This window comes from Vulpes lagopus, chromosome 8 (assembly GCF_018345385.1).
Source record: "Vulpes lagopus strain Blue_001 chromosome 8, ASM1834538v1, whole genome shotgun sequence".
Lineage (NCBI taxonomy): Eukaryota > Metazoa > Chordata > Mammalia > Carnivora > Canidae > Vulpes > Vulpes lagopus.
In genome coordinates, this window is record NC_054831.1 from 51,938,876 (window position 1) to 51,964,097 (window position 25,222).

Sequence of the window (25,222 nt, forward strand, 5' to 3'; positions counted from 1 at the left end):
ATATTAACTATTTAATTTTTCTTTAGATGATTCCTCTATTAAAATAGGAGCACACAGTTGGGACACCAGGGTGGCTCAGTAAGTTAAGCATCTATCTTTGGCTCAGATCATGATCCCAGGATCCCTAGGAACAAGCCCCATGCAGGGCTCCCTGCTCAGCAGGGAATCTGCTTTTCCTTCTCCCTCTGCCCTTCCCCTCCCTTCTTGCTTGCTCTCTCACTCTCTCAAATAAATAAATAAAATCTTAAAAAAATATGAGCACACAAAAATATGAAATTTGTTTGACTTATTTATCATGATGTCCTTAAAACTTAGAAAAGTACTTGGCTATCAGTTAGAAATGGATTGATCAAATAACTCCAGTCCTAATGCAGATTTCCAATGAATTTTCCTTCTTTACCTATCTTTAGAGGTATCTTGAATAATGCTATTACTGGCAACCAAAAGAACCAAGACTAAAATAACACTAACCATTTTCAGTATTGTTTGAAATTCAACACACTTAATACACTTAAATACACTATTTTATTATTAAGCTGTATTAAATAGTACAAATTCTCTAGGAAGTCCATTGTTTCTCAAGGTGAAACAACCTAAGTCAGAATGCTTAGGAGGTATCAGAAAGATATTCCGAGGGTGAAGGAGGAGATTTAGGTCACTGGGTGTTGTGAAAGTGGAAGGCCAGGTGAGGTGTTGCAGTGATACAAGGCCATGTATTTAGGGACAGAATGGAGGTGGCAAAAGGAGAAGAGGCCAGCTTCTAAACTCTGAACAGAATCACCTTGTTAACCTGATGCTTACACTTATCCTGTCCGTGGGTAGTGATAGAGATGGGAGGTGTGGAAGAGGTTTCAGGAGAGGGCAGTGAGAAATCACAGAAATTATGAGACTGAATTCACTTTAAAAGCAACTCAGTGTCTCTTCCTTCTTCCCAGCTTATTCACAGGTTACATGACCTATGGAATCATTTTTTTTCTTGGGCCTTGGCCTTGTGGAGTACATGCCTCCCATCCAGAGATGTGGTGACAGGGTTAGTACTGCCCGGATCAGCTTCTGTTTTTTCTGTGGACAAACTCAGGTCAGAAGAAGTGTGCTGTGCAGATTGTCTCTTCTACCAAAGAGAGAAAAAAGTCAAATGTGAAATACCCCCAGTGAGAAGTGGCTGCAAAAGTTTAACTGTGTGCTAATAGACATTTTGAAAAGAGGAACTCTAATACTTGTTGGAAATCTGACCTGTGTTACACTCCCTTCACTTCTGCACAGTTAGCTCTCTATAGAGTCATATTTATCTTATGGTAGAAACCAATGATAACAGACACCCACCCCACTGTGGAGAAAAGCAATAGAACTCCACAGTTGGAGAGATCATACAATTTTGATTACTCCAGAGTCCTCTGGATGGCTCTTCTTCAACTAGGAATGTGATCATCCCACTATATGCCCAAGTCCAGTGGGAACAAAATCTTCAACAAAACATTTTTGAGTCTTAACGGCAAAAATTATATGTTCAGTTTAGGGGAAAATGGCTATTATAACACAAAACTATTTCTCTAATTTGGGTTTCTTTAGCTTTGTTATTTCTGGAAAATTCTCTGTGCAATAGTCTCAGTTTTCTTGCTATCCAGTCTCTTCCATCTTTTCTGCAAGGTGTTAGAAAACACCTCCTCCTTCTCCAGCTCCCAGCCCTTTGTCATTGGTCCCCCAATCAGTCTCTTATAAAAGAGACTAATAAAAAATAAGATGCTCCATGTTAGCATCTACTCTCAGGGGACCTGAAGTACCACTCACATGGTACTGTGAGTGAGTGGTCTAAGGGAACAGGTGGTCAGATGAGGTTTTAAACACATCTAATGCATTTTCATCCCCAAGTCCTTGAGCTGATCCACTCTCTTGCAGAGTGGGCAGGAAGTGGAGTGGGGGGTGGGGGTATTCACCTTCTTATCTGTGTGGAAACAAAAAGACCACTCAGATGAAAACAAATAGAGTCTATTTATTCAAAACTTGATGTAGCAAGAGAGTCAGCTGCCATCATTTGCAAAGAGACTCCAAGGCAGAAAGAAAAGTAGAGAAGGTGTATAACGAAAAAAGGGGGGGTGGGCTGCAGGTCTCCCCTGCTTGGACAAAGTTGGCATGAGGAAGCTGGAGGCAGACTAACTAATTGAAAGTGAGGCCTGTTATGTGATTGGTTAGGAGAGCATACCTGACCTTCTCTGGTCGATCCTGAGTTGGAAGCAGAAGCAAGAAAGGATCGAAGCTGGTGGTCACGGAGCAAGTCCTAACCACTCTGTGTTAGTTGCTACAATGATTGTGGTTTGGCTTCCTGGGCTAGTTGCTGCAGAAATGATGGTGTCCTCTGTGGTCCCCTTTCCCCACATACCTCCTTGCTGTCCTCCACTGTACCCTCCAGAAGTAGATTTTGAAGGTGCCACAATATAAGGCTGAGTAAACAATAATTCATTGATTTGGGGGAACTTTTTCAGAACACAGGATTTAAAACTCTAGCCAGTAGCCCAGGGGGATGGGGTAAACTCATACCAAGGGTGGCTCTTAACAAGCCTGGAGAAAGTGATGGCCAAAGGCAAGTGAAGTGGAAGTGCCTGAGTCTCCCTGGTAGAGGATAGAAGGAGAGAGAGATACATTAAAGAGTTAAGGAAGGGTCCAAAGGACATGTCACCTACCAAGACCATGAGGACCGTGCTGCTGAGAGGGATATTAGTACGTTCAGGGGCAGCTCTCAGCAGACTGGAGCTTTTGATAGGAGCAGTGGTCACAGAACTGGGCTCATTCTTATCCAAGGGAATGATGAGGCCCTAGAGTGATAGAGACCAGGTGACAGGTTCTAAGTGCCAGAAGCCTGAAGCTGCAATTGAGCATCCATAATGACTCTCAAGGTCAGAGGGGCAGCCAAGGGGCCTTGACCCACAGGGATATGGTCAGTAGAACTTGGCATCCTAAGGGAAGCACAGATGGGCAGCCAGTGAGAGTGCTGCTTAATATCTACCAACAGAAAAGGCAAATATGAAATGCAGAAGGTTGACAGTAGCTGACACAATAAAAATCAGGGTCACTTGTTCAGTTTCTGAACTCAGGCCAATTGTTTTTGTCTTCATAGACTTTATTTTTTAGAGAAGTTTCGGGTTTACAGAGAGTTCTGAGATCCCCTCTCTCCCCTACCCCATAATGTCACGTCTCCACTGTTACAGTATTGTACAGAATAGTTTCAGTGCCCTGTAAATAAATTCTCTACTCCATCAATTCATTCCTGCCTTCCTTCCTTCCCTGGAAGCCAGAGCAACCACTGATCTTTTATTATCTCTGCAATGTTGCCTTTTCCAAGTTGTCACATAGTCAGAATCAAAGAGTGTATAGCTTTAGACTTACTTCCTTTACTTAGAATAAGCATTTAATCTCCTCTGTGTCTTTACAGGGCTTAATAGTTTATTTCTTCTTATTGCTTGATAATATTCCATTGTATGGATGTACTACAATTTATTTATTCAGCTTTTGAAGGACATCTTGATTATTTCCAGTTTTCAGTGATTATAAAGTGCTCTAAATATTTACGTGAAAGAGTTGTGTGGACAGTTTTCAACTAATTTGGCTAAATACCAAGGAGTGAGATTATTGCATCCTATGGAAAGAGTATGTTTAGTTTTGTAAGAAATTGCCAAACTGTCTTTCAAAGTGACTCATTTTGCATTCTCACCAGCAGGGAATGAGATTGCCTGCTGCTTTGGAGTTTAGCCATTTTAATAGGTGTGTAGTATTATATTATTTTAATTTGCATTTCTCTGAACACATATTATGTTGATCATCCTTTCATATGCTTATTTGCCACCTGTCTATCTTCTTAGGTGAGGTGTCTGTTCATGTCTTTTGCCCTTAAACTATTTTTTCTAGCTTTGTGAAAATAAAATTTACATACCATCAAGTAAGTTTGAGGTACAGAATGTGTTGATCTATTTATAAACTGCAAGGTGATTACCACTATAGCAATTAGTCAACACCTCCATCTTGTCACATAATTACCATTGTCTTTTTGGGGGTAAGATTTAAACTCTACTTTCTTAGCAACGTTAAAATATATATTATTAACTGTAACCACCAAACTATATATCAGATGGCCAGAACTTATTTTTCTTATAACTGGATATTTGTACTGTCTGACCAACATCTCTCCATTTTTTTTACCCTGAACCCCCCAGTAACCACCATTCTACTTTATTTTTCTGTTTGGCTTTTTTAGATTCCACATATGAACGATAAACACTATTTGTCTTTCTTTGTCTAACTTATTTTACTTGGCATAATGCCTTCAAGGTCCATGTTGTTGCAAACTACAGGATTTCCTTCCCTTTCCATGGCTATAATAATATCCTACTACTATACATACTATATCTTCTTTATCCATTCATCTGTTGATAGACGCTGAAGTTATTTCCATATCTTGGATTTTCGGATAATGCTTAAATGAACATGGGAGAGCAAATATCTTCAATATCTTATTTTCATTTCCTCTGGATACATTCCCAGAAGTAGGACTACTGGATGTTATGGTATTTGTTTTTATTTTTATTTTCTGAGGAACCTCCATACTGCTTTCCACAATGACTGTGCCAGTTTGCACTCTTACCAACAGTGTAGAAGGGTTATCTTTTTTTCCACAACCTCAACAACACTTATCTCTTTTTGATAATAGCCATTCTAATAGTGTGAGGTGATATCTCATCATGGTTTTGATTAGAATTTCCCCGATGATTAGTGATGTTAAGTACTTTTCATGTACCTGTTAGCATTTGTACATCTTCTTTGGGAAAGTGTCTATTTAGTTTTTTTGACCATTTTTAATTGGATTGTTGTTTTGATATTGAATTTTATGGGTTCTTTACATATTTTGAATATTAACTACTTATCCTATATATATTTTGCAAATATTTTCCCTCATTTGCTTTTTTTTAATTTATTTATGATAGTCACAGAGAGAGAGAGAGAGGGGCAGAGACACAGGCAGAGGGAGAAGCAGGCTCCATGCACCGGGAGCCCGACGTGGGATTCGATCCCGGGTCTTCAGGATCATGCCCTGGACCAAAGGCAGGGGCCAAACCGCCTCGCCACCCAGGCATCCCCCTCATTTGTTTTTTTTAAAAAATATTTTATTCATTTGCTTTAGAGAGAGCACATGTGAATGAGAGGAGGGGCAGAGGGAGAAGGAGAAGAGAGTATCTCAAGCAGATTCCATTCTGAGTACAGAGCCTAATGCGGGTTCAATCTCACGACCCTGAGATCATGACCTGAGCTGAAATTTAGAGTTGGATGCCTAACTGATTGAGCCATTCATGTGCCCCTCCTTTATTTTTTAGAAGTCTTTTAGTTTGAGGTAGATCCTTGGTTTGTTTTTGCTTTTGTTGCCTTTGCTTTTAGAAAGAAATCCAAAAAATCACTGCCGAAATTTATGTCAAGGATTGTACCCCTGTGCTTTTTTCTAGAAATTTTATGATTTCAGATGTTACATTCAAGTCTTTAATCCATTTTTCTGTTGACCATTTTTAATTGATTATTTGTTTTTTCGTTATTGAATTTTAAAAGTTCTTAATTAGTATGGATACAAGTTCTTTGTCAGATGTGTGTCTTGCAGGGATTTTCTCCCAATCTGTGAATGTCTTTTTATTTTCTTAAAAGAGTTTTTCAGAGAGAATAAGTTTTTGAATTTTAATGAAATAAAACATATCTGTATTTTTCTTTCTTGCATAGTGCTTTGGATAGTGAGTATTAAAAGTCATTGCTGAAGCAGCTGGCTGTCTCAATTGATAGAGCATATGACTCTTGATCTGGGGATCATGAGTTTGATTCCCACATTGAGTGTAGAGATTACTTAAAGAAAAAAAAAGCCAAACTTTAAGTTATCTAGATTTTCCCATGTTATTTTCTTGAAATTTTATATTTAGCTTTTTACATTTAGATTTATGACCCATTTTGAGTTAATTTTTGTGAAAAGTCTGAAGTTTATGTTTATATTAATATTTTTTGCATGTGGATGTTTAGTGTTTCCAGTATCATTTGTTGGGAAGATTATCCTTTATTCAGTTACCTTTACCCCTTTGTCAAAAACCAGTGGACTATATTTTTGTGGGACTATTTCTGGACTCTCCATTCTGTTCCATCATCTATTTGGATCTATAGGTCTATTCTTTCACCAGTACCACACTGTCTTGATTACTATAGTTTCAAACTAATTTTTAAAGTCAAGTACTCGGGAACCCTGGGTGGCGCAGCGGTTTGGCGCCTGCCTCTGGCCCAGGGTGCAATCCTGGAGACTGGGGATCGAATCCCACGTCGAGCTCCCGGTGCATGGAGCCTGCTTCTCCCTCTGCCTATGTCTCTGCCCCTCTCTCTCTCTCTCTCTTTCTGTGTGACTATCATAAATAAATAAATAAATAAATAAATAAATAAATAAATAAAAATTTAAAGTCAAGTACTCTCAGTCTTCTGACATAGTTCTTCTTCCTCTGTATTGTGTTGGCTATTCTGGGTCTCTGTGTTAACATGTGAAATTTAAAATCACTCTCTGGATAAAATAACTCACTGAAATTTTTATTAGGATTGGATTAAATGTGTACATCAAGTTGGGCAGGACTGTCAACACTGAGGATTCCAATCCACAATCATGGGATATTTCTCTAGTTATTTAATTCTTTTTATTATTTCTTTCATTAAAATTTTATAAGTTTCCTCATATTTCTCTTGTACATATCGTGTTAGATTTAGACATATGCCTATGTATTCATTTTTGGGGGTACTAATAAACATAGTTTTTTAATTTAAAATTTCAAAGCTTATTTTTCATTCTTGGCATATAGGTGAGCAGTTAGTTTTGGATATTAGCTTATAACCTTGCTGCGATCATTTAGTTTCAGGATTTTTTGTGTGTGATTTTTTAAAGATATTCTACATAGAAAATATCATCACCTGTGAACATGACAGTTTTATTTCTTCCTTCCCAATTTATCTTTTATTTTATTTTCTTGTGTTATTACATTAGCTAGAAATTCTAGTATGAGGCTGAATAGGAATGGCAAGGGGACATTCTTGTCTTGTTTCTGATCTTAGGAGGAAAACATCTAGTTTCTTACCATTAAGTATGATATTAGTTGTGTGTTTGGTAGATATGCTTTATCAAATTGGTAATCTTCCTTTTTTTCTGAAAGTTTTTATTATAAATCGGTATTGGATTTTGTCCAGTGCTTTTTCTGCATCAGTTGTTATGATTAAATGATTTTCAAAAAAAAAAAATAATAAATGATTTTCATTCTTCAGACCACTGATGTAATAGACTACATTAATTGATTTTGAATGTTGAACCACTTTTACATACCTGGAATAATCCTAATTTGGTAATGATATATAATTATTTTTATACATTGATGGACTTTATTTGCTAATAGTTTGTTGAGGATTTTTACATCTATGTTCATGAGAGATATTGATTTGAAATGTCTTTTACTGTCTTTGTCTGGTTTGGGTATTAGGGTAATGCTATCTTCATGAAATGCGTTAGGGGGTATTTTGTCTGTTTCTGTTTTCTGGAAGAGGTTGTAGTGTATTGGAATTATTTCTTGCTTAAATGTTTGGTATAGCTTACTAATGTTATCATCTGGGCCTGGAGCTTTCTGCTTGGAAGGTTATTAGTTGTCATTTGAATTTCTTTATTAAATATAAGCCTGAATTGAGCTGATTTTCATATCTGGAACACTTCGACTGAAAAAGTGTTCAGGTCCCTGGGAAGAATGGTTCTGCAACACCATGAAGAATACACCCTACGCTTATTTTCTAACCTTTTCCCTAAAGTGTCTATGAACACTTACTTGAGTGTACTTTACATTGGGTGTGTTAGGTCCTTCAAGAAGTAGATGATTCAAGACTGGATTGTAATTTTGGAATCTGAGTTATTCCTAGACATTCCTTCTAAAGTTTACTCCTTCAGCCCTTGCACATTATTTTGAAACTTTTGAAAAGCTTACAATAAATTACTTTCTGCTTAATCCATTGAAATACTATCTTATTTGCTACTGACTCTTAATTGATAATATACTTGTTCACAAGGATGGTTGCCAACTGCAGTTTCTAAAAGAAACTACATCTAGGATGGGGTATCTGACCTGACTGGAGTTTAAAGCAGTAAAAATCCTATTAGCATTTGCCACAGTATTTTGTGGCAAAGAGTGGTAAAATTTCACCTGTGTCAATATGAATTGAAGGATATATTGAAGGTGAAGTTTGGCGAATCAGCTTTTGCTGCTGTGAAAACCTTTGTGGTTGAGAATGAGGAATTCAAGAATTGTAGCATTGGCTGGGTACAATTCTTGAAATAAATGACAGATTCAGACTATTAAATCTTGAGGGAGGGCATGGTCAAAGGACCAGGAAACTTTATGGTTCCCTAAAATAACCTTTGTTGATATCGTTGTTATTGTTATAGACTAAGTTTGTTTGTGCAATTTGTTGATTTACAATGTAGTTTGAATTCAAAGACTCCTTAAGCCTCTTGTAGAAAAGCTAGGACATTGCTTATGAGAGTGTGAGATCCTAAGAATTGGAATGGGGAATTGGGGAGCATTTGGATGACTGCAAATACCTCTAATCCCTGCTCCCAGCTTCCCTTGATAAAAGAAGTATCCCTTCCTCCTCTGATAAGCCTGATTCCACCTTGTCTGCAGATATGCAGTCATCTCACTTGTGTGTGCAAGTTTTCCTCATGCCTCATTCTGACCATCCTCATTGCATTCTGAACTATAAGCAGATCTGTGAAAAGCAAATGAATATGCAAACAGGATTTGCAACTATTTGCTAAATCATACCAATAGAAAATGGGAAATATGTGTGGAAATAAAGAGCCTAGTTCAGGTAAGAAGAAATATAATTTTGAATTCAGTTGAAGATCTCTTTATTTTTGATCATTGAGAGGTTCTAACTAGTTGCTCAGTTTGACTCACTGACACCTAGACTTTATGGAGACTTACATTAAATTAATTGGAGATACTAATAATGAAGAGGCAGAAGTTTAAGACTTAGGAATGTTGGAGTGGATTGTTTGGTAACCAAGACCAAATGGTAACCAGTATAATTTTTGGTGTGGTTTGTTTATTCTTCTCCTATTCTATATGAAATGAGATAGCTTATACAACCATTTATAAAAAAAAAAAAAACATTTAGAAGTCGTTTGTTGAGAACGTCAGCATTCATATGAAATGCTAAATGGTTGAACTATTCAGACCTCACATGAAGTGGAGATGATGGTATTTCAAAGTGATCCCGGCCAGTAACCAAACGTAATTGTTAGAGGCAAGGATAGCATGATTACTATAATGTTGTCATAATAGTCAGCAAAGCCAGGTACTTTAAAGACCTTTGGTGGGCTAATGAAACTTGAGATCCATAGCTATAATAGAGGTAGGCCACTTAGGAAAATCCTACATGGCTTGATATAAAAACAACAACAACAAAAACTCTTCTGGGTTGGGTGCCTATGCTGTTTGATGATAATGGTTTACTAGAAAATGGGAAATACCCAGATGCTGGTTCTAATCTGATATTAATTCTTGGGTATCCAGAAAATCACCATGGTTCTCTCAGTCAGACATGGGACATATGAAGGTTAAGTGATACATGGAACTTAGATCCAAGTCTACTTCCCAGTGGCTTATAGATTCTACAAGACCATTTTGTGGTTTTCTACTGATGAATGGGTAGTTGCAATAGATGTACCCAGTGATTGGTAGTATCTTCACACTGATTCCCAATACATTAAATGAGTTCTATATGGGAGTGTGTCAGGAGGTCCTCAAAACCATCCCTAGGCTCAATGATTTGCTAGGAGACTCACAGGACTCAGCATATAGTTGTACCCATGGGAATGGTTTATTACAGTAAAAGGATACAGAGCAAGATGAACAAAGGGAAAGGATGCATGTAGCAATGTCTAGAGGAAACCAGGGGCATACTACCAGAGTCTTCTCCCAGTGGAGTCACACAGGCACACTTAACTACAGCAATGAGTTGTGACAATCAGGGGAGATCCTAAGATATTCAGCGCCTTGGATTTTTTTTTAAAGATTTTATTTATTAATTCATGAGAGACACACAGAAAGAGATGCAGAGACATTGGCAGAGGGAGAAGCAGACTCCATGCAGGAAGCCGGATGTGGGACTTGATCCTGGGATCACGCTCTGAGCCAAAGGCAGATGCTCAACCACTGAGCCACCCAGGCGTCCCAATGCCTTGGATTTTTTTATTGGTGGTTGGTCATGTAGATAGTTTCTGCCTGGCACATATTAAAATTCTAGACTCCAAGAAGGAAAGCAGGTGTTCAGCATAAGCTATATTTTTGTTTGCACAACTTAGGTATAGTGAGGGACTCAATCAGAATGGTGGGAACTGGTAGTCCCAGATGCTGGCCAAGGGCCAACATTCAAAGTCTGTCTTTTGAAGGCTATCACCCAGTCCTGCTACTTCTTTCTTCATAGGTAGGAATAAACAAAGGGAAACCCCCTGCCCCCAGGGAAATTGTGGAGATTGGTGCCACCATGGGCACAAATTCCTGTCAATAAGTTTGACCTGCCTTTTTGTCTTTTGCAAGAGTGGAAAATAATGGATGATTATTGAAAGTATAACTAGCTTAGGTATCTGATAACAATGCTCTTCCACATGCAGTTTCTTTACTGAGCAAGTCAGCAAAGTTCTGCCTGTGGAAAATGCATTTATTTTCTCTATTCCAATAAGCAGAGAACTCTAGAAATATTTTGTTTTCAATTATGAGTGACAAAAATCTGCCTTCACTGCTATACTTCAGAGCACGATCAAGTCACTTGCTCCCTGTCATGTATGGATGCCAGGATTGTCTCACCATTGTACAGGACAGCATACTCATCATACTCATCTACTACAGACATGGCAATAATCTGACAGGATTTGGGGATGCCTGGGTGGCTCAGGGCTTGAGCATCTGCCTTCAGCTCAGGGCATGATACTGGGGTCCTGGGATCGAGTCCCACATCAGGCTCCCTGCAGGGAGCCTGCTTCTCCCTCTGCCTATGTCTCTGTCTCTTTCTGTGTCTCTCATGAATAAATACAATCTTAAAAAAATCTGACAGAATTTGGTAAGCACAGGTTAGCAGATTTTTAAAATACTTTGGAAAGGTTCATATATGTCAGAGATTAGGTAATAAACCCCATAGGCATACAGAGTTCAAAAACATTGATGAAGTTACTTGTAGTAAAGAAAGAACTCTCAGAATGAGAAAAATTTTGTGTTGTTTTCCATATTATACCTCTAAGAAAGGTCTAGAAAACTTGGTTGGGTCACTTGAGTTTCAGATGCAAGCTATGTAAACCAAAACATGAAGCTGTGTGGTGCCCAATATGAGGCAGTGTTCTTGAGTTTGTTAAAACTTGAGGGTGATGTGGACATTTGTCTGCTTGACAAGAGTATGTCTGACTCTGTCAGAGAATCACATTATCTGTCCTGATCATTTTGGAGTAAATCCAGCAAATAGGTATTTGCTATTGGGGACAGTTTAAGATTGAATTCCTGACCACTAGACTAACAATGACCCTGCAACTTAAGCCACCTGAAAAAAGTTGAATGTGATTTTTTAAAAAAAGATTTTATTTATTTATTTATGAGAGACACAGAGAAAGAGAGGCAGAGACAGAGGCAGAGGAAGAAGCAGGCTCCTCGCAGGGAGCCCGATGTGGGACTCGATCCCAGGACCCCGGGATCATGCTCTGAGCAGAAGGTAGACGCTCAACTGCTGAGCCACCCAGGTGTCCCAAGTTGAATGTGATGCAATTTGAGTGTGCCCAGCAACATTTCATCATCCGGAGAAGCAGTATAAACAATACCAGAACTGAGTAGAGCCTGAAATCTCAGATAAGTGCCAAAAACGGATGGCTCACACTCTCAGGGTGTCTGTTCACAATGCTGTATCATTTAGATATATATATATATTTTTAATTTTCACCTTTCAAAAAAATTCATTTTTATTTTCTGATTTTTCATTGAATGTAATTGTCAGCAGAGAAAGTCATCTGGGTAACACCGGATCTTTGAAATGCATTGAAATGTATTTAATATACATTTCATAATATAAATTAATAAAAATTAGTTTTATGAACTAGTATTTTATTTCCATGTATTCCTGTTGGGTGCAGAATTTACAATATATCCTTTATTTAGGGTCTGTCAAAAACAGACTCCCTCAGTTTTTAATCATTTCAAAATTCCTTTATCCCCCATCCTGAATAAACATTCAAATCACCTGTAAGTCTAAGTTCATTGTGGTTTTTTTCTTATCACTATGAAAACATTATTCCATTATCTTACATTTGCGACCTATACCATTATCTTAGTTCTACTGTTGCTGTTGAAAAGCTATCCACCAGTCTGAATAATATTCCTTTGTAGTTATGTTTTGTCTCTCTAATTGATTTTAAGAATTTCATTTCTCTTTGGAATTCTTCAATTTAATTACAAAGTATTTATTAATATATTGTTAATTTATCCTGCACCCTGATTCATAGAATTCATGACTTTTTTCATTTCTGAAAAATTTTCATTTCAAATACTGCCTCTCCCTATTTTCTTTTATCTTCCCTATATGGTTACCTAGTCATGGGTCAGACTCTATCATTTATCTTCCAGCTTCTTAAACTATATTTCTTTCCTCATATTTGTATACATCTCTTTGTTGCATTTGTATATTTTCTCATAAATGTCTTCCAATTCATTGAATTTGGTATGCACTTCTGGGTTGTTGTTGTTGTTGTTTCCCTGTTTATACCATCTACATTGTTTTCATTTGAAATGGTTATGTTTTCCCTGGTAACTTTTACAAAATCAAGCCTGGTCTTTTCTTCCATGTGCTTATTTTTACATTTGACACATACATTTTTTAATACTAGTTATCACATGATACCAATGTATGAAATCTTTGGGTATTTAATTGTGCCCTTGTTCATTTGATTATTTATGATAGCTCTGAATCATAGAGACATGTTTGTCATTTACCAGTTAATTTTTCACTGTGAACCTCCTTTTTTTTTTAAGATTTTATTTATTTATCATAAGAGACACAGAGAGAAAGAGAGGCAGAGACACAGGCAGAGGGAGAAGCAGGCTCCATGCAGGAAGCCTGATGTGGGACTCGATCCCAGGTCTCCAGGATCACACTCTGGGCTGAAGGCAGGCACTAAACCGCTGAGCCACCTGGGCTACCCTTCATGTGAGCCCTTATTTGGATGACCTTAATCTGTGGGAATCCTGACAGGGCCTTACAAAGGTGCCAGGAATTTTTTTCCCTAGCAAATTCTTCCTCTGGGTTTATGCAAAGGTATCAGTTCTAATTCCTTATCTTATGCAGACCTAAATTCTTTTGTTACCTGTCTCAGTTCCACTTTCAAGACTGGGGTTCTGGGTTGCTTTTATCTGTTGTACAGCTTCAGTCTTCCCTCACATTCTTGAATCTTCTTTAGCATTAATTCTGGAATTGTTCTTTTTTTTTTTTTTTTTTTAGTTTGTTTTGTTTTTTGTTTGTTTTTGTACCTTTGTTTGTTTGTTGTGATCTTACCACCATGAGATCAAGACCTGAACCGATATCAGGATTTGGACACTTAAGTGAGTCACCCAGGTGCCCCTAGAATTGTTCTGAAAATATTATTATTCAGGATGGTCATTTAGTAATAAACTCTCTGTTATATTGGCTTTACCTCCTCCCATCTCCCTTTCAATTCTTGGGATTTGTTTACATTTTGCAGCCTCAGGACGCAGTTATATATTATATATTTAAAAGCATTTTATATTCCACTTCCTTCCACATCTAATATTTTTATAGTTGAAAGTTGTCTCATATATTTTTTATAAAAAATACAACTCAGTGTTTTTTCCAAACTAAATGCAGCATGTGTACATTTTCATAAATATCTTATATCTCCTTTCTGAGGCTGTATGTTTTTTAAATCCGGAGACTATCTTATTCTTCACTGTATCCCTCCTATCTTCCTGACCCCTTTCCCAGTGTCTAGCATAAACAGGTGTTCAGTCTTTAAAAAGGGAGAGAGAGAAAGAGAGAGAGAGAGAGAGAGAGAGAGAAACAGTGTGTCTACTTGAAAATGAATTTGGCTCTGTCACTTTTGAATATCTTGCTGTTTGGAATTCTCAGAGATTTTTTAATGCCTCATGAAAATTTTTGGCTATATACCTCAATTAAGATGATATGATCATTTTTTCCCCTGTCTTGGGTCATATCCGAGTTCCATCATTTAATACTTATGGGATCTTGGGCAATTGACTGATGATTTTTAAGACACAACAGCACATAATGTTTTGGACATAATGAGAAAATGTGTATGTAGTACCTAGCACAGTGTTAGAACACTGGCATCTACAAGGTGTTTTTCCTGTCCTCAAAAAACTGGGCAAAGAAAACCCTCGTTGCTATCAGTATCTATTTATTCCTGTCCTTTTTGGTACATGTAGAGAAAAAGTGATACAGAAATTAGCAATTGAAAATAATTTTATTTTTTGGTAACAAAATATAAATTTGTCTTATAAAATATTATGCCACTGGATTATGCTGATTTACTTTGGGTGATTCCAGTTCATTTCTTGTCTAAATGATGAATTCCACTTGAAACAGTATATGTTAGTGTTATTTTTAGTAGGCAGAACCATTAATAAAGGAGTTTCCCAGCTGAAACGAGGCAATAAACAGCAGTGATGGCAACAAAATATGTGTTTTTTTTTTTCTAAATGGAAAACAGTGAACATATACAATGTTATGGGCCCTGAATTCAGAATCAGGATATAAAACTGGAATGTTTTGGGGTTTTTGCATGTCTCTTTATGCTGTTGCTTTTTTCCCGCTCTTCCCCTCTAGTCTTCTTTCCTTTCCTCGTTCTTTATTCCTCTCTCTCATTTTTCACTCTCTTCTTCCTTTTCCTTCTTTCCTTCCTTCCTTCCTTCCTTCCTTCCTTCCTTCCTTCCTTCCTTCCTTCTTTCCTTCCCCCTTCCATAACTGGAGGCCATGTACCTCTCTCTCCCCTTGGGAAATGGGAAAACAACATTAAACACAAGAATTGTTTATTTTTTATATACTGGTGTTTTAAAATTTCACGTCTTTATTACATTTATTTATACGTGCCTAGTCAAACTCAACATGATTGCAAATCTCTCATTAATTCCATTCAACTAGCAATTAATTCTTGAGCAACTACTATCTGCCAGGAACTGTGCTAGTAGCTGGGGATACAATAGTGGAAAAGATACTGTCCTGCTTTATTCTCACAGACTAGTGGAGGCATCACTGAAGCAAACAGACAATGACCATCCCAGAGCTACAGGTGCTGAGACGGCTGGGGACAGTAGTCTGTGAGAGCATCCAGGAGTGAAACTTAGCTCAGCCTTGGAGAAACAGCCAAGATTTAGAGAAAGTCCCTTAAGCTGAAAAATAAAGAAAAAATAGTGTTAATTTTCTCTCTAGTGATTGGAGTGGTGAAGAGATCTCAGATCTGGAGTTAAGAGATGGTATGGTCAGTAAACTGCCAGCAGAGTAATTTGGGAATATTATGGGGGAGAGCATGAGGGAAGGCATAGCAATGAACCTGGAAAGGCAAGCTGTGTTTGTAAGTCCTGCTAAGGAATATGACATCTATACTGATTTCAGAGGAAAATACGTAGGAAGACATTTGTGCTTTAAAATTATGACTGCAGGATGGGAAATGAGTGTGGGTGGCAGCAACATCTGGTTTGGGGTGTGGCTGAGATGAGAATTGATAGAGTCTTTACCTGAAATACAGAATGAAGACTAGATGGTTGACAGGTAGAGTGGGTGAGAGTAGCCCACGAATATTGTATACTTTCTTGGCATCAAATGGGACAAGGTACGGTTCATTGAAATATAGAGCATGGGTAATAGCTGGTTGGGTGGGTAGGAGAAGGGAAGGAGAGTTTAGTTTTGGAGATTTAAGCTGCCTGTCTGTGTGGTGCGTGCACGTGTGTGTGCTCATAGAAAAGGCTCATAATAAAGATTTGAGGAAAATATCATATCAGGACTTCAGATACGGATTTAGGACAATGTATAGATTATGCTCATAATCACAAGAGTGACGAAAAAGCCTAGAAAATAATGTATCATCTGAGCAGAAAGATTAACATGGAACTATAAGGATAATCAACATTTAAGAGACACACAAAGGAGAAAGTAGATTAGGTATTAATATTTATTTATAAAACAGAGGTAAGGAGAAGAAATATTTTTGAAATTGGAGTAAAACACAGAACAATGAAATGCCAGATTACATGGAGGGCTCAACAATAGGGCAACATGATGGATTTTCCTCCCAGAATCCTGGATGTCTATACTTTAGACTTTAATGTATATATATTGTGGGTCTTTTTTTCTAGAATATGGGGAAGATCTTACTTTCACAATATTTTTATTAAATGTGCAGATGCATGCTTGTCCCTGATCTATGGTCCTGAATGTCTCTACCTTCCCTAATTGCTTCCTATAGTCTCATCGGGTGTCTTGTTCCTTGCCATTATATTGCAGAAATAAAAGAGAGTAGTTGAAAAAGAACTTCGATGTGCCTTTAAGAAATCAAATATAAAAGAATATCTTCAATATTCAACTTCGTATAATTTCTATGGTTATGCAGCTTCATAGAATTTTATTATGAATACATCAGCGTGTCCTGAGCTTCAGTATACTGTTCATTCTGAATATGCATTCTGAAATCATGTTTCAGTTGTAGAAGTAGATTAAGATGAATTGACAAGAGGATCAGTGTGCTACAGAAGAAAGAACACTGCTCTCTGCAGTAGGAAATTTGAATTCTAGTTTCTAACACCAAATTAGTGTATTTTCTCATAAATACTCTTAACTTCTTTGGGCCTAAGTTATGTGATTTGTAAAACAGTGGCCTCTAATGTCCCTTCCACTTTTAAAATCCTGTGGTTCTCTGGGCACCTGGGAGACTCAGTCAGTTAAACATCTGCTTTCAGTTCAGGTCATGATTCCAGAGTCCTGGGATCAAGCCCCAAGTAGGGCTTCCTGCCCAGCAAGGAGTCTGCTTCCCCCTCTACCTCTGTCCCTCCCCCTCTCACCCCATTTGTGCTCTCGCTCTCTCGCTCTCTCTCTCAAATAAATAAATAAATTCTTTGAAAAAGTCCTGTGGTACAATCTAAGCAAGCAATGTGAAGTTTCCCTTCAATAACTATGGTACACATTTTGTGCTGATAGAGAAATTCTAATAATCGGACCTGAGATATTTGAATGAATTTTAGTGACCTCAATAATGTTCTAAATTACATGAATGTGATTAAGTAAGTATGGAAAGTAGTACAGAATGTTGCTGTGTTCCTTATAACTTTATTGTGGTCCTCTCCTGGCTCCCCGCTCCGTTTATGTGCCTGCCCTTTGTTTCTTAAAATTTTCTTTCAGGAGATGACATGATCATAAAGGCTTAACTTGTTTAAATATGGTATACACAGGACAGTAAATAATCCATGTTTTGCTAGATACAGAAATGGTGCAATTGCTCAAGCTAAATATTTTCTAAAGACACTCCTCTGAAAGAGTGAATGAACTGCTCTGGGAGTCATTTGTTAGGGTTGCAGATAGTTGCCAAGAGTCTAGTGGTAAGAGGCAAATCTGGAAAATAAAGAGTACAGAAAAGAGAAAGAATGTTTCTAATTATGGATTCACCTATTATAATTGCCTGATTTCCCAGAGACATATCAAGTGATGCTCTTCTGCTTGGCCAAAATGTTAGCATTCTCAAGGAATGAAGCTTTTTGTTTCCTTTGGATTTCTTGTGTTTTCCTCTCTACATGGATTCAGCAAGGAACTGAAGCCTTTCAGTTTGGCAATGGGTTGTCCTTGCCTCCTGACAACGTGTGTGATTTCACAGATCAGTGTGAGGACAAGAGTGATGAACAGCCATGTAAGTGTGATTCTTTTCCTTTGTCCAATTTCAGTTCCCTGAACACCTTCAGACCAGGGGCTGATGGGCAGCCCAGGGAGATTCGGCTAGCTACCTGGCCCTTGTGGATTTCACTCATATGCCTTTAGCATAAATCAGAAACTCAAATATACTTTGCAATAAAGAGATGTGTTCACATACCAAAATTACTCTAATTAAACAATATCAAGCTGCTAAGATTCTAGGTGGAGGGAACGTATTTTAAACAGTTTTTACTGATTATAAAGGAGGAAATGATATGCAGTAATGTAGCTTTTAATATATGGAAGCAAAATTCAAAAGCAGCTCATTACTAAAGCTTTAAAATGCTTTGGTGGAAATGATGAGCTTAAATTTGGATTCAATATGGAGATGTTTGAAATGAATTTTAAGTTGCAGGAGTACATTTCATTTTTGCTTGTATGACGTTACCTCCAAGTGAGTTTTACCAATTGCACACAGAGTACAACACTGGCTTGTATCCTTTGATTCTGGGATGCAGGAAACTGCATGTACCAGCTTCAGAGAGTGCAAGACCTCGATTCAGATCCTGCATGAACCATGTACTAATTGTGTGATCTTGAACCTCCATCTCATCACAAGAGGTTGTAAAGTGAAATAAATTGACTCTCAGTGGCAGGAAAATGCTCCGTTGCTTACTGGTATCATATGAAAAAAGGAAACTGTTCACCACCCCAAGATGTGAGTAAAGACATGTATGTTTCTGTAGTTTCTCTTGCAATCTGACATCCTGAAGGAAAACTGCATTTCTCCATTGGAACAAGTGCAATCACTTTTCATAGACCATGTTTTCATGAAATGAAATGGGTTCATTGTTGGTTCATAATAACCTCTGATTCAATTATTTGGATCGACTAATTCTAGTATTTTCAAGCACCTTTGTCAAACAGATTTTCTAGTTTATATTCAGATACTATGTTAATTCATGTTGATAGAAGTCTTTATTTTCTTCAGCTAAAATAAGTTTCTATGTATTCAGTCTTGCTATTGTTGGCCTTCTGCTTACATATTCACTTGTTATTACATTAGAACGAGAAGATTGAATCCTGAAAAATTTCTTCTCTGTGGAAGAAAACAAGCTATTGATTTGTCTCCCATAGTTTGGGATGGCGATCATTCTATTAGTAACTGCTAAATACCGAATACAACCGAAGACAGGGATTCATTTATATTTGTCCAATTTGCCCAGAGAGGCTGAATGTGGGTGTGCTGCCCTTTCTCTGACCTGTCTGGGAAAGCCCTTGCTATTCTTTGGTGAGCAGCAAAGAGGAACCACTTGGCTGGTTTGACAAGAAGTGCAAAGTCCCTTCTCTTACTAATCTCTGTGAGGCTTCCTTTAGCACGCTTGCTGTGATAACATGCATGGTCCTGCTTGGGGAAAAGGTTAATGTGGAAGAGGAGAAAGCTGCTGAGTGCAAAAGGTCTCAGCTGCATGGCAAATTCTAATAACTTGCGGCCGTGGAGGGAAACGAAGGAACAGATCTGTCGAATAAACAGATTTCATTTTAAATGTTACATTAGGAGATCACCTTTTGGCTTTTTCACTTTTCATTTTCATTTCTGAGAACTATCCGCTTTGGTATTTTATTTAAAATGTGGACCATAATCTGTAGATAAAATTGAGAATCACTTTGAAGTGTGAGTTTCTTCCGTATACCACAGGAGGCGAAAATACTGTGCAGGAATAATGATGGCCAAGCAGTTTTTTTCATAAAAATTTGTGACGTTAAAACTTATGGATGAGTTTTTTTTTTAAAGGTAACTTTGGAATGATGTTAAAATAGTGCCTTTTTGAAAACAAAAAATCAACCAGTGCCCCCTTTTAGCATCCAAATGGTGTGACCTTTAAAGAAATAGATTACTATGCTGACTTTTTGTAATGAAATTGGCCTCATTGAAGTTTAATTTCAGATGCTACTGATTCTATTAATAGGTTTTTGAGAATTTTCCTATTACATGATGGTCCTCTTTTTCAGAATACTTGAACCTTTGTTTTAAATTGGAATTTATTTTAAAGAGACTGAATCTTTACAGTGAAGTAAATTCCATTTATACAAGATATTGAGCATTTAATATGTAGTGATTAAGAAAAATAATTTTCAGGTTTAACAACTGTTTGGTTCCAGTGTTGACAAGAACCTCTCTTCATTATAATTTACTGATGTCCTGAGCCAGGGAAATAAATCATGGTTCCAAACATTGCATTGTCTGCTTCCATGCTGATCACCATTGCCTAGACTCCCTTATTCTCTTTGATTTATATTTGTTTATTTAAAGATCTGAGCCATTATATCAAGTACAGAGAGAGTCTAGCTTCTCTCCTAGCAATTTCTCAAAATTATTTGGTATACAAAGGCTTTACCTTGTGCATTTTTGCTTAACAATAAATACAGTAGTCTTGCTTATATTGCTGCCATTCAGATCCAAGTAAACCAGAAGAGTATAAACTACTGTTGAGATATATCCCATGAAATGGATCCTCACCTGTTGAGGTGCTGCCAGAAAATATTTTTAGATAATTGCTTTTGCATACCTGAAGTCAGTAGTAAAATTAACTGTTACATACATTCACTTTTAGAGCTAACTCATGACTCAAAAGAAAAAAAAATGTATTCAGTTAATCTGACATTTTTTCTCTCCTACCTACTTGCCACACCTAGGAACTTTCCATTTGGTCTAGTATTTTTATAAGGAGATAGGAATCTATTTTTGTACTTTGATTTGATGGAATATGTCATAAGATTTTGAGATTTTACCTTATTTCTTTTACAAACTTTTTGGATTTAGGGACAATAATTTTTTTCAAAAGGTAGTTACTTCATATAAATCTAAATTTATATGAGAAATATGTAAAAAAAATTACCTTAGGGGTGCATTCTCAAAATCTGAGAGGTGATAGTGTTTAATTAGGTGATGCTAAGTACAAATGTTATTTCTTCAAAGGATGACATGTCAACTACTTTAAAAAAGTAATTGGTTCATTGAATTATTTGAAAGTAAAGAATTAATAAAGTAAAATGTGAGATTTCATTCACAATGCTTATCTTATTACTATATTGTATGCAAAATGTTTGTTGCATATTTTCATGAAACAGCCAAAAATCCTAAGCAAAATGTCTGTTTGGGCTACTCTAACAAATACCATATACTGTGTGGCCTAAGCAAAAAGAACACTTAATTCTCATGGTTCTGGAGGCTGAGAAGTCTAGGATCAAAGTACTGGCAGATTTGGTGTCTGATGAGGACTCCTCTGGTTTGCAGAGAGCTGTTTCTTCTTTTTGTTTTTAAAAGAATTATTTACTTATTTGAGTGAGAGAGTGCACATGTACAGAGTAGGGGAGGGACAGAAGAAGAGGGAAAGAGAGTCTCCACACTAAGCAAGGAGCAGGACATGGGGCTCAATATTAAGACCTGGAGATCATGACCTGAGCAGAATCCAAGAGTCTGACACTCAACAACCCAGGTGCTGCTGCAGATAGCTGTTTTTTCACTGTGGCTTCACATGGTGGGGAGAGAGATAGTTTTGGTTTCTCTTCCTCTTCTATAAAAGCATTAATTTCATTATCCACCTCTAAATACGTTAACCCGGGGATTAGGATTCAACATAGGAATTTTGAAGGGATACAGATATTTAGTCCATAGCACAATAAAATCTAAGAAATATAATAAATGTATAGAGCTTAGCTGAAGAAAATTATACAAAATTACTGATGTATGGAAGAAAGACTCATGACAAGACTATTTTCTTAACAGAGTGTTTCAGTAGTGTAAATATATACATTTTCACAGTTATGAAATCAATCTAGTTAAATTCTAAAACAGGATATCACCATGATAAATTCTGGAATCTGATTAAAGTGACTTACAAGTTTATCCAGAAAAATGAGTGAAAACAGCTAGAAAGAGGGATAATCAAATGATTAAAATGGGGAATAACTTTTATTAGTAGGTTTATAATAGGTATCATGTAAACTATTCCAAAATGTGAAAGTTCAAAATAAGAAAAGAATCTGATTGCTATAAATATTAAGATTTCTATATATAAGGAATATTAAGAAATATAATATCTATCATATATTAAAAAATAATAGTGGCATTCCAAGTCAGTTTATAGCACTCCCTATAAGCCGAGCACTGCTAAGAAATTTCCATAGAGTATCTCATTTAATCTTCACCAAACATCAAAATAGTAAAAACTATTATTGTTCTCAATTTACAGCTTGGAAAAAGAAGCTCAGATTAAGTAAACTAAAATGCCAAGGGATACAGAGTTATTCAGTGGAGAAACTGGAATTCACAACCAGTTTTGTCTGATTCTGGAACCCTTAATTATTTTTTTAAGATTTTATTTATTTATTTGAGAGGGACAGAGAAAGAGAGAGAGAAAGAGGGAGAATGCACAAGTGAGGGGGGTGCAGAGAAGCAGATTCCCCACGAGCTGGGAGCCCAAGGTGGGGCTCCTTCCCAGGACACTGAGATCATGACCTGAGCCAAAGGCAGACACTTACCAACTGAGCCACCCAGACGCCCCCCTGGAATCCTTAATTCCAACCACCATACAACACTGACTATGTTTTCATTTGTTACAAATGAAAATTAGGCAATTTTATGGAACAAATTTCTTATTTACTTCACACATCAAAGTTTCCAAAAGGTAACGTGTTAAACGTAGAAAATAAAACCGTAGTCTTTATTATTCTTTACAGTAAGTCTTGAAGTCAGGAAAAGTTTCTCTTTGCTTTGAGGTGTAATAAATCCTCAAAATATATTTGTTGAAATTGGTATGGAATAAATATTTGAATGAGGAAAGGCCTTTTTATGCATTACATGTAAGAAGAAAGTACAAAAATCAGAAAATTAGAATATATAAAATAACAGTTTTAATGTATCAAGAGCATTGTAAATAAAATGAAAGAGGAACAATGTTTTCAATATATTTGACAAATAGTTCTCTTCCAGGTAAATATATCAAATAAAAGATGCATTATCTCACAGAAATATGGGTAAAATTCCTGAAAAAGCAATTCACAAAACTTACAGAAAGGGAAACAACCATATATGATGAAGTGATCAACTTCACTGTCAATCATGTGCACAGTTGAAAATCAAAAGCTTCCAATATTTTAAAAATTAAATACACATAAATTACTTAAAAGAATGTCCATGGTTGTGAAGGGTATGAAAAAATGAGCATTTTTATATACTGTAGGCAAGGGTGTTAATAAAATCTTACATTTTTGATAATATCTTTGAAATATGAATAAAGATTTTAAAAGTGTTCATGCCCTTTGGCTAGTAATTTCATTTTTAGGAATTTATTCTAGGAAAAAATTTAGAAAGAGTTCATGTCAAAAGTCTCATCACAGCACTATTTAAGATGGTGGAGATTTGAAATAATATAATTTTATAATATTAGGTCAATGCTTAAATAAGTTATGATACATCTTTACCATGGACATTTGTGTAGCCATCTGTCAATTTTTGGTGCTATTCAAAAATGGGGAAAAGCTCATGATATATTGTCAAAAGAAAAGTTATGATTACTGATCAATGCATACTCTTAAAAATAGTGTGGCAATTGCATAAAATACTAGGTAGAAAAATGTCTAGGTGTTAGACTTAAAAGTGACTTTTCTTTTTTTGTACATATTTATATTGCAACTTTTCCAAAATAGGATTTGTTGCTTTAAAAAATCAGAATAAAATGGCATTTTAAAATTAATAAAAAGCTTTCTATTAACTGCTCTATTCTGTTTATTATAGAAATGAAAGCAAAAAAAGAAAAAAAGAAAGAAAGAAATGAAAGCAAAGTCATATTAGACCTGTAGGCCACATAGATGCCAAGCAGAATTCCTTTTTTCTATTTTGCCTTTTAATTCTCAAAACTCAACTGTGCTATATGATTGACAGTGAAGTGATCACTTCAACATATGTGTTTTTTTTTTTCTTTCTGTGTTTTGTGAATTGCCTTTTCGGGAATTTTATCCATATTTCTATGAGATAACTTCTATGAGATAATAAATCTTTTATTTAATATATTTACCTGGAAGAAAACTATTTGTCAAATATATTGAAAGCATTGTTCCTCTTTCTTTTTATTTACAATGCTTTGTTACACTCAATCTGTTATTTTATATATTCTAAATTTCTGATTTTTGTATTTGCTTCTGCCTGGATATCACAGGCATAACTGCAAGTTCAGAACTCTACTGTGGGCTCCACTGGTGGTTGCAAACAGTGAGAATTTTTCCTCCAGTTGGGTGATGAGCATTCAGGAGGGCACGTGATGTGATGAGTACTGGGTGTTACACACCACTGATGAATTATTGAACTCTACCTATGAAACTAATGATGTACTGTATGTTGGCTAATTGAATATAAATAAATAAGTAAATAAATAAATAAATAAATAAATAATAGAAAAGGAGTGTAAAATACAGCCTTCTAGTTATGGAATGATAGGTCATGGGGATAAAAGGGACAGCATAGGGAATATAATCAATGATATTGTAACAGCATCATACGGTGACAGATGGTAGATACACTTGTGAGCAAAGCATAATGTATGTGTTGAATCATTGTGTTGTACACCTGAAACAAATGTAACATTGGCTGCCAACTATACTCAAATAAGGAAAGGTTTAACCAGAATAAAAGAGAATTATCTTAATTGGGTCTAAATCCCTATTTAATGGGGTCTAACGGGTCTAATCCGCAGAGGAATCCCCATTTTGAGGGAGTTGGATAAAATATACTGATGTGGTTTCAGAAGGGAACAGATCCTCATTCCAGAATTCTAGTCCTTAAAATGACCCAAGAGTGTTTTAGGTTCTAGATTCATAAGACCTGTACAAAAATACCTAAAATCTTCAAAGGCTCCAGTCTGCCTACATGGGTGTTATCCTTCCAGAGCTGCCAACAGTTTCATTAATATTTTGAAGGAGGTCATAGAAAAGCAAAATATTAACTTCATGAGGACAGGAAATTTACCTTATTCACTCCATTTCCTAGAAGACTGGTACATAGAGTCAATAAGTGTAAGATAGACTGAGTAATTACTGGTTTGCTAACTGGCTGGATTTGTCAGCTGCACTATTTTCCTTCATTGTGGAATTCAATACAACCACTCAGTCTTGCAATGTAGTCTGCTCTTGTTTTGCTGCTCAAGTGTGCAAATTGACATCA

At 36.5% G+C, this 25,222-nt stretch overlaps 1 protein-coding gene across 1 annotated transcript in view; it reads left to right on the forward strand.

The window, feature by feature from the left end:
• Positions 1–25,222, forward strand: part of LOC121497722 (MAM and LDL-receptor class A domain-containing protein 1-like) — a 417,847-nt gene that overhangs the window by 143,312 nt on the left and 249,313 nt on the right. Inside the window, 1 exon segment of the mRNA XM_041767461.1 lies at positions 17,786–17,998. Coding sequence (XP_041623395.1) covers positions 17,786–17,998 — 213 coding nt within the window.